We start from the raw sequence: 9388 nt of genomic DNA on the forward strand, positions 1-9388 counted from the left end.
CGCCCCCCCCCCCCCCCCCCGGCCCTGCTCAGCTGCTGCTCCGGCCATCTGTGCAAAGGCAAACAGAGGACACGGGGATGGAAGCAGAGTGGGAGCCGTGGGGGAGGAAAGAAACTGGGGAGGGTTTGGAAGAAAGGGAGGATCTGTGGAAAATGAAAGGAGGCCATTTTGATATGCAAGGCTTAGTTTAGACGATGAGGAAGGGATGACCGAAGAGGGAAAGAAAGCCGAGGAAGTGTGCGGAAGTTGTTTCCAGGAAGCTGGCGGCATAAAGATGATGTCTGTTCTCTTTTGGAAATAGGACACTAGTGAGCATGTGTGCACATTTAGCTCAGTGGAAACTAGGATGACTACTGTTGTCTGGATTTTAAAGTCTGCTCAGCGAACATCAGCCAATGATGAGCTCATTTTATGACTTGTTTTTCCCAGTCAGTCTCTCCCAGCTTTGCTCTCTGTTCCCATGCTCCACCGGCCAAGCCTCTTCCTCTGCGCTGCCTCAGTTTGTCAGCACTTCACCTCCTGCACAGGCGGCTCCTTGCTCAGTTTGTAAACTTCACCAGGCCAGCTTCCTGCTGCCCCCCCCCACTGCCCTTCTGCTGCTCCGATTTGTAAAAACAAACCTGTCCCTGTTCGTTGTCCTTCCATTTGACAGGAGCATCTAACCTTGATGTATGACAGCTCGTAGTGGAGATGGTTGCAGTTTATCAGGCCTTATACGTCTGTTTGTGACACAGCAATCCAACTGCCTTTGGGTTGATTGTACATCTTGACCCACTTATCCAACACGCCCTTTAAACATTCATCCCTACTGGGCTTTCATTGCTTTTCTTGTCCATATGCATATTAATATTATGTGCAGAGGAGGAGACATTAAAACGACCACATGGATTCTGGTCTGACCGTTCTGACGGCGCTCGCACAGATAGAGGTCGGAGAGGAATCAGGTCTAGGAGCACATAGGCAGGTGGCCCAGATCAGGTCTGAGGACATCTGGTCTGTTCACACTGCTGTGGACACACCAGGTCTGCGTCAGCCTTTGTCTTGCTGTCTACAATCCTCTGTCGACTTCAGGAATGTCTTGGGTTTATGCAGCAGTTCAGTCCAATACAGTATCGTGGTACATCCTGTTCTTTTTCTATACACAGTCAATATGCCTGCTAGCTCTTGTATGAAATATTTCTGTTTGTGATGCTAAAGCTGTAAACCGTCGACCCCTGGGCTAAATAACATTCCTTGGGCTCTGTGTCCTGATGTGAGGCATGTCAAAATGCTTTTCATGTCTGGCCTTGCTGTTGACTAACTGTACTGTGCTGTACATCTTCCCATCTCTCTCCAGAACAGAACTTGTTGCCTCCAGAAAGTCTGTAGACCTGTGGCCATCCAGTGAGTCTTGAATCAGCTGTGCCCTGCAGAGACAGACCATTACCACTCAAGGGGAGATGAAGCCAGATGGGGTTGCCACAGCAGCACTGGAGCCAATGGAAACATTGGAATCCAATCCTGGAAACGAGGCAGCACCGGCTGTGGGACAGGAGCCCGACCAGGCAGCCAGTCCAGAGGAGATGATGCCACAGCAGCCTGCAGGGGAGCCAGGCCAGGTGGCGCCCCAGCCAGAACAGGCCAAGAAAACCCCAGCTGCCAAGACCAGCAACAAGACCTCAGGAGAGGCCAAAGCCAAGACCATCACCAAGGCCACAGCCAGGTTGAAACCTAGAAACACCAGCCCAGCCAAGACCACACCTGGCTCACGCTCCAACACATCCCAGAGCCGCCTATCAAATGGTGTGTCTAAGCCTCAAGCCAACGGAGTGGCTAGGAAGAGCACACCTACTCCGGACAAAAAGAGCACCCCAACCTCCGCTGCTGCCAAAAAACCAGCAGGGCTGTCCTCCAAGACCAAAGTGGGTGAGAAGAAAGCCACGGGGCCTACTCCTGCCACCAACGGCACAAAGACAACAACCACAAAAACAGCAGTCAAGACGCCACCGTCCACAGCTGCTAACGGCATCAAACCCAGCACCACTGCAGCTGCTGTGAAGAAGCCCTCAGGTTGGTGGAAATGTCAGCACAAGACAGAAAGCTGAGATTAGTGTAGCTGAAAATGGTCTGAGACAGCTACATGCACAGCAGGTCCAGCATGAACTGATAGCGCTGCTCTAACGAGGAGTGTTCATGCACATTAAACAGGCCAGAGTGGCTGCTGCTCATCCAGATGTGCATTTACCATCTGTAGCAAAGCTGTATCGGCCCAACCTGTACCTGTGAAATATGTTACTAATGCTGTTCTTCTTGTCCTTCACATCTTTCCTAACTTTCTTCTCCCTCCTCTCCTTCAGCTCCAAAACCTGCCTCTGCAGCTTCATCCAAGCCCAGTGTTTCCAAGACAACCAGGTAGGTGTGACATCTGTGTAGAGCTGAGGTCTCACCTGTGCTGGAGTCTGAAAGAGGCCCTCTCTGTGTCTGTAGACGGCACAGGCAGCCCACTGTGATCAGACGGGGACTGTGAGGGACGAGCATTATAACGCTCCTCGGTGCCAAGTGAAGAGCAGCTGGTTCAGAGGGTGTCACTTAACTCAGGGTTCAAAGAAAAATCACCCAGGTGGAATGAGGGACAGCAGTCATCCAGATGGAGGTGTAGGCCAGCAACCAGCCAGTGTCAGAACACGCCATAGAGGAAGGCCTCGCAGGGCTTCGCTACAGCAGCATAGCGTCATTAATAAAACATGCCTGGGAGTGGGTCGCCTCCAGACAGAGGAGGAGGAGGAGGAGCAGATGAAGGAGTGAAGTCAGAGGTTTTGTTGCTGTAGTTTTGTGTTTCTGTCCCCCAGCACGTGTTGTGTCTGTTGTGTGCAGTCAGACCAACACATGCTCCTCACCTGAGCCGCACTGTGCATAGTGCTGGTTCCTGAAGTGACTTCACCACAGAGGTGGCGTTTGTGAGGGTCGTGATCAGATTGAGCCTTTGGGGCTTTTCCATCAGTGTCTTCCTCTGGTTTGTTAGAACAGCAGCCTCCTTCTTCCTTTAAGCATAGGTTAATTTTTTACGCTCTGTTTTTAATACACAGATTGAAAATGTGTCATCCCTGGTAGGCTAGTGGTTAAGGCACAGCGGTCTCGCCACTGCGGTCCGGGTTCGAATCAGGGTTGCGTCAGGAAGGGCATTCGCCGTAAAACGCGTGCCAAATGTCAACACGCGAGTCATCGGTGTGACGATTCGCTGTGGCGACCCCTAAACGGGAAAAGCTGAAAGTGACTTTCTATTGAAAATGTGTATGGAAACACATCCAGTAACATCCCTGTTGTGTTCACTGGGCAGTGACAACACACTGCGTTATTCACTGGGCAATGACAACACGCTGCGTTATTCACTGGGCAGTGACAACACGCTGCGTTATTCACTGGGCAGTGACAACACGCTGCGTTATTCACAGTGGTGTTAAACACCAGCTGGAGTCGAAATGGATGCAGCTGCAACTTAAAGACCAGTGAGAAGGTAACGCGGTTGAATTTATCAATAGAGCGAGCTGAAATCCAGCCCAGGCTGCTGTTGTAATCAGGTTAAGCTCAGACAATGTGTGTATCCAAGTTGTAGTATTGTGTGTCTCATACAGTAGAAGTGAAGCCCAGAGAAGTAGACCTACATATGAATCCCCATGTGAGACGTATAACCATTACTGATGATTAGCTCGTCTGACAGCACCATGTACCCCTGTAGGCATATCTTAAGTGTGTGTGTGTGTGTGTGTGTGCGCGCGCACGTCAATGTTTGTACATGATGTGCTCTGACAGGAACATTTATTTCTGCTTTAATTTGCCTATTTCTGACTTCAGCCCTGTAGCACAGAGGCCGAGAGCACGACACACACCAGACACACCCTGTTTTTGTTGCTGTCACTCACACACACACACACACACACACACACACACACACACACAGTGTGTCTATCAGTTTACTTGTCTGTGGCTCAATCGGTTCAATTCCAGCTGCAGCAGGTTCCACTTGTCATGCAAATGCAGGGCAGCTAAGTGACGTCAGTCCAACTTCAGGCCAGTGTTTTGTTCCTGTTCAGGTTCAGCTAAGTTCCCAGTTGTTGCTGCCAGCGGCTCTTTCTTTCTTTCAGCTCACTCTTTGGCTTTGTTTATTTTGCTTACACTGGCACACTTGTTCTTTATGAAGTGTGTGTGTGTGTGTGTGTGTGTGCACCTGCTGTTTGAAGCTGACTGTCAACAGCATGCAGCTCATGACAAACAGTTGGTGAGCAAATGGAGAAAATAGAAATTCCAGGTTGTTTAGACATGTCTTCGTGCACTGAGATGTACTGCATGCTGACATCAGCATGTGTGCATGAACACCAACCAGTTTTTGAGCCAGTCTGTGGTTTGTTGGGCAGCTGCAAAGATGATTTACTGCCCAGTCATTGATAATTAGGGACTGGTATGTGGCATGCAAACTGCCAAACACAACAGAACACTGTGAGCCGCAGTGTGCGCACATACAGGTGGTGACTACGGACAGGAAACCTCCAAGTAACTGATTAACCAGCTGGTCAGTGATTGATCTTTTTATTCACAGAATGCCAGACTCTGGGACCAAGTCCCATTGTGACTTCCCAGAGTCTTCTGATGCCTGGCTAACCAGGCTCCGTCGGTCACTGTGGTGTAGTTTGTCCTTTCAGCTGTCGCCCTGATGTAGGCGCTTTCCTCGGAGCAGCATGTGATTAGAATGCAGAGCATGTTCTCATTTCCAGGTGTATTACTCAGTATGGTAGTAAACAGGGGAAGGGAGGCACACACCGGCTTGCTGAGCACGTGGTACGTGCACACGTGCCATTGAGACACTTTCTTCTACCTGCGCCATGGTCTATGGAAGAGGGAAATTAAAACAAAAATGGTGGCAGTGGAGTGTGGAAGCTGCATGGATAAAGAAGTCCCTGCTGAGTTCCTGTTGCTGCTGCTAGAGATGTGTGTGTGTGTGTGTGTGTGTGTGTGTGTGTGTGTGAGGGAGGCAGGCAGGTAGGTAGGTAGGCAGCGAGGGTCAGAGGTGTCTCTTTGTGGAACAGGAGGTGCTGCCTTTCTGTACATCAGAGGGCAGAGCAGGAACGAGCTCACTGTGGTTGATCAGCTGGTTTTCCATCATGTTCCCTCATTAGTCCTGCTGTTTCGCTCATGGATGGTCCCTCAGGGATGATACGTTTTTATTGAAGGCAGCCCTCTTCATGATCGAACAGATTGCTGCTGCTGTAATGGCCCAGCGCTGCTGAGTGCTGGGAGCAGTGGTCCGGCTCTGTGCCCAGTCCCCGTCTAAGCAGGCGACGTGTCATGCAGGCTGTAAATCCTCCATTGTGCTGTGGGTGTGGTCGATGACTCTGTGATCCTGCAATGATCTCATCAGGGTGCAGCCGCAGAGGCAATTACTAAATGGATGTATCAGGCAGGAGCCAGTGGGGGGGGTGGAGAGGAGGGACAGACGTGTGGTAGATGTGACAAGCCCTGAAGGAAACGCTTGGTGGAAAGTAGTGTGTTCTCTGTGCAGAACCACATATTGAACATCATATATCTTCTGATAAAGACTAATCTCCTCCATAGCATGTGACTGATGTAGATTTAATGAACCATGCTAGCGGTTAGCGCTGGACTGACCTTTCCACTGCGTCCTACAGTCTGTGGAGGTGTCTTCTCTTCTGAGGATTTGGACAAAATAAATCTGAGAGCTTCACTGTGAACATTTGCATCTTTTCTCCCATATCATCTAATACATGCTATACTCTTCACTAGGAGCTTTTCTTTATTTTGTTCTGTTACCTGAGGATCACATGTACATTATTGAACGCAGAGCCCTGGCGTCCATGCTGCGGCCTGGGGCTCCCACACCGAGGCCCAACTGGTTCCCACTGTCCCATAAGGATACCTTGACACAGGAAGAACAACAATGGACTCGATGCTTCCTGGGGTGGATGGAGGCCAGTGTAATCAGGACGGTTTATATTTCTGGTGTTTAATTAGCACAACATGTCTTTAACGTGATGCTTGTCCTGAGAAGAGGCAGGTCCTTATGCTTGCTAAGCTCCTGCCTTTCCATTTGTCCCCTTTCATGGTGCATCTCCTTGTATAAATAAAGGCCTAACTCCTGTTGTATGGAAACAAAGCAGCACCAGCAGGCAGCCATGTTTTACACACTGCTCTCTCTTCTCAGCTGCAGTAAATCTAAGCTGCTGTCAGTGATCCTCGGGCGACTGAGGCCAACTTGCGGTGGTTAGATGTGCGGCTCAGTGCGCCTGCAGCAACCGGTCGTCACCGTCATCAGATTTTTCAGCTCTGCTGCATGTCGGGGTTTCTGTTCCACATTTGCTTTAACCTCAATTTATAGTGTTGTTTGGCTGTGGAAGGCCTCTGGTCAGATGGCAACAATGAACTCAGTTCTTCCTTTGAAACAAACTCCCCACTGAGTTAAATGTAGGCGCGAAGTGGCATCATCTCAAGATGACAGGAGCCCTCACAGTCTCCTCTGTCGTTCAGCTGACGGAGGGTTTGAGAGTGAACTGAAGCATCATTGTACTCAGGCATTTTCACCATGGTGAAAGGATGAGCTTGATGATTTGGTGTTGATGTTACACAAACCCCATCCAGAGCTGTTTGTTGGAAACAGATGGCCTCCTGTGTTTCCTGAGAAGGAAACCTGCTCTCAGTGCACGGGGGGGGCTAATAGCTGGTGAACCAGGGTCTGAACTCGCACATTACCGTGAGGACGCCACACTGTTAGTTTCTGGATGGGGTTTGTGCAACGTAACACAGACAGCAAATCATTGGCCTGTTTCTTTAAACAACTTACAGTCTCAGAATACACAACGGCTCCATCACTGTCTTTTAAATACTGTAATAGGTTTTCAGCTGCACACTGACGTCTTTGATAAGACACTGATATAAGATAACGTGTGCTCGGCTGGATGAGATCCACCCTCCCTTTTCCATCTCCCTCTCTCTCTTGTGTGATCTTGTTCTTTCTCAGTGGCCTGGTTCGTTTCCAGTGCTCTGTGCAGCACGCCTGCCTTTAAGGATGATCCATTTTCCTTTTGTCAGGTAGATTATTGTGACTTCTGTCTCTGAATATGGCCTCAGCGAGCTTCATCTCTGGCCTTCCGTTCTCCGTTCCTTCACGTTCTTCACACACAGATTCAGACACTTATTCTCATTTCACCTCGTTCACTATTCACAGATTTAGGCTAAAAATCTAAACGTCTCACCTGCTGTTTCTCCGTCTAAGCTTCGGATACAGCGCTTTGCAGTGGAGGATATTAGGAGAAGTGTATTTACTCAGACCAGTTAAACTGAGACTTTGTTTATCTTTGACAACACCAGCACATTCACTCACCAGCGTCCTTGGCAGTGTGTTCTGAGTCTCCTCCCAGCACAGATACATGACTCTGTGGCACAGAAGGACTTTCTGATTGTAAAACTGCATAGACATGGTCTGACAATCTCACCTTTCAACACCCCAAAACGACTTCTAAGTGATTTGGATCAACTGCTGAAGCTTGTATGAACGTCTGACATGCACACACTTGTGTTGTGCTGCTCCCTGGCTTTAATCGTATTTCATGTTACCAGCCGTGTTCCACTACATTCGCCAGGTTGTGAGCAGCACTAGCTCACTGCCCCCTCACACAGCGACTGTGCACGGCTCCAACTGGGGGATTTGGAGAAGTTATTTTTGTTCTTCTTTCAGTATAAAAGATGAACGCGGTCCCTCTACCTCCCTCACGTTGCCTGTTCTCTTTCTGCCTGTATGACCTCTTTATTTAGAAACAGGCAGTTAGAGCAGCGAGGCCCAGGAGATTGCACACCACAGCCTTGTCAGGACGATGAGATGCAGGCTGCTTTGCCCAGATCTGACATAGAAGTCAGAATCTGGGCCAGGCAGGCTGATGCATAATGCCCCAAGTGTCGTCCCCTTGTGGGTACAGGCTGGCCCAGCAACTTTTTCACATTTGTAGTTGCTCATATTCCACTAGAATGAGGTGTGCGTGTCCGTCTTTGGATGTTTGAGAAGGTGGTCATCAGTGGTTGGTTCCTTGTCTGAACTTGTTCACTGGACTTGTACTAAATCCACAGCAATGAGAGGCTGTTTGGGTTGGAGCCTTTCCTACATGCAGACATTGCTCGTGTCTGTACTGTTTTTAGGGTACCCTCCGGCATCCCCCCGTGACTGAGAGAGACGTACATCACAGGGCTGCGGGGGGCCTGATGTTTGCCCTGAGCTGCAAATGACTCACATGCTTCAGTTAATCTTCATTGCGGACACAGACATGTTGGAGAGTGGATGAGACCTTTAGCAGCATCTCTGTGCTGTAGTGTGTCTACTAACCCTTTTCACCCTTCTTTCTTCAGGCCTACATCCGGCACGGCGGCGCCTCCTCGTCCGGCCACAGGCTCAACCCGGCCCCCCACTACCAACACGACCAAGAGCTCCACAGCTACATCCAAACCTGCGACCCCTAAAACCCCCTCCACCACTGCCAAGCCTGCCACCTCCAAGACCACCTCCACCACCCCCTCTGCTGGCAAACCTCCAGCATCACAAATCTCTAGAAACTCAACTCCAGTGAAAAAAGGTACGAACTAAATTTTGCATATTTCAAATTATTCTAGTTGAAGTCGGGTCCATTACAAGGGCAACGACACAGTTAGACATGCAACAGAGGATCGAGGGGCGTTGTAGAAGATGTGGCCTGGTAGTCGACATGAGGACCACTGCCCACAATGTCCAGTTTAGCCAGAACAGGAGGACACAGAGCTAACAGCCACTGGAGCTCTCACAGTCAGTACATACATGCTTGTTCTTTTGACAGTGTCACACAGGACAAATCCCAGTTCACTTAACTGCATTCATGCTTCCTTCACGTACATCTTTCCCTTGTGTGTTTGTCGCCCCGCCCTTAAGATGTAAGGAGAGATTTCCGAGAGGACTCGTTGCAGAAAGCTTAATTATTTGATCTTGCTCTATGTTAGCTTTGTTATAACAGTGTTTAACCATTCCTTGTGACCTGTTTCCCCCCAGATGTTGGCAAACCTGCCACCCCAGCAGCCAAAAAGCCTGCAGAGTCTCCCCTTTCCCGCCCATCATCTACAGCAAAGTCAGCAAAACCTGAGACCCCCAAACCAGCCTCAAAGTCAGAAGTCACTACCAAAAAGCCCAGTGCTCCGAAGGCTGCAGACGCAAAGACACCCACCCGCTCCAAAACACAGGAGAGCAAGCCCACCCTGTCCAAGGATGTTTCCAAGACGCCCAGCTCTAAAACGGCTGCAACTAAGGCTTCCAGCCCCAAGAAGGCTGTGGGCAGCAGCAGCACCCCAACTCCTGTGAAACGTGCCCCTAAAGCTGCTGCTGAAC

At 49.8% G+C, this 9388-nt stretch overlaps 1 protein-coding gene across 1 annotated transcript in view; it reads left to right on the forward strand.

Annotated features, from left to right (window-relative positions):
• The window catches only part of prr36b (proline rich 36b), a 26110-nt gene that overhangs the window by 12752 nt on the left and 3970 nt on the right, over window positions 1–9388 (forward strand). Inside the window, exons 2-5 of the mRNA XM_020623078.1 lie at window positions 1337–2049; window positions 2337–2391; window positions 8386–8609; window positions 9056–9388. Of these exons, the coding sequence (XP_020478734.1) occupies window positions 1440–2049; window positions 2337–2391; window positions 8386–8609; window positions 9056–9388 (1222 nt within the window). The 5' untranslated portion in view covers window positions 1337–1439. The remainder of the gene's footprint in view (window positions 1–1336; window positions 2050–2336; window positions 2392–8385; window positions 8610–9055) is intronic.

Source organism: Monopterus albus, unplaced genomic scaffold (assembly GCF_001952655.1).
Source record: "Monopterus albus unplaced genomic scaffold, M_albus_1.0 scaffold292.1, whole genome shotgun sequence".
Lineage (NCBI taxonomy): Eukaryota > Metazoa > Chordata > Actinopteri > Synbranchiformes > Synbranchidae > Monopterus > Monopterus albus.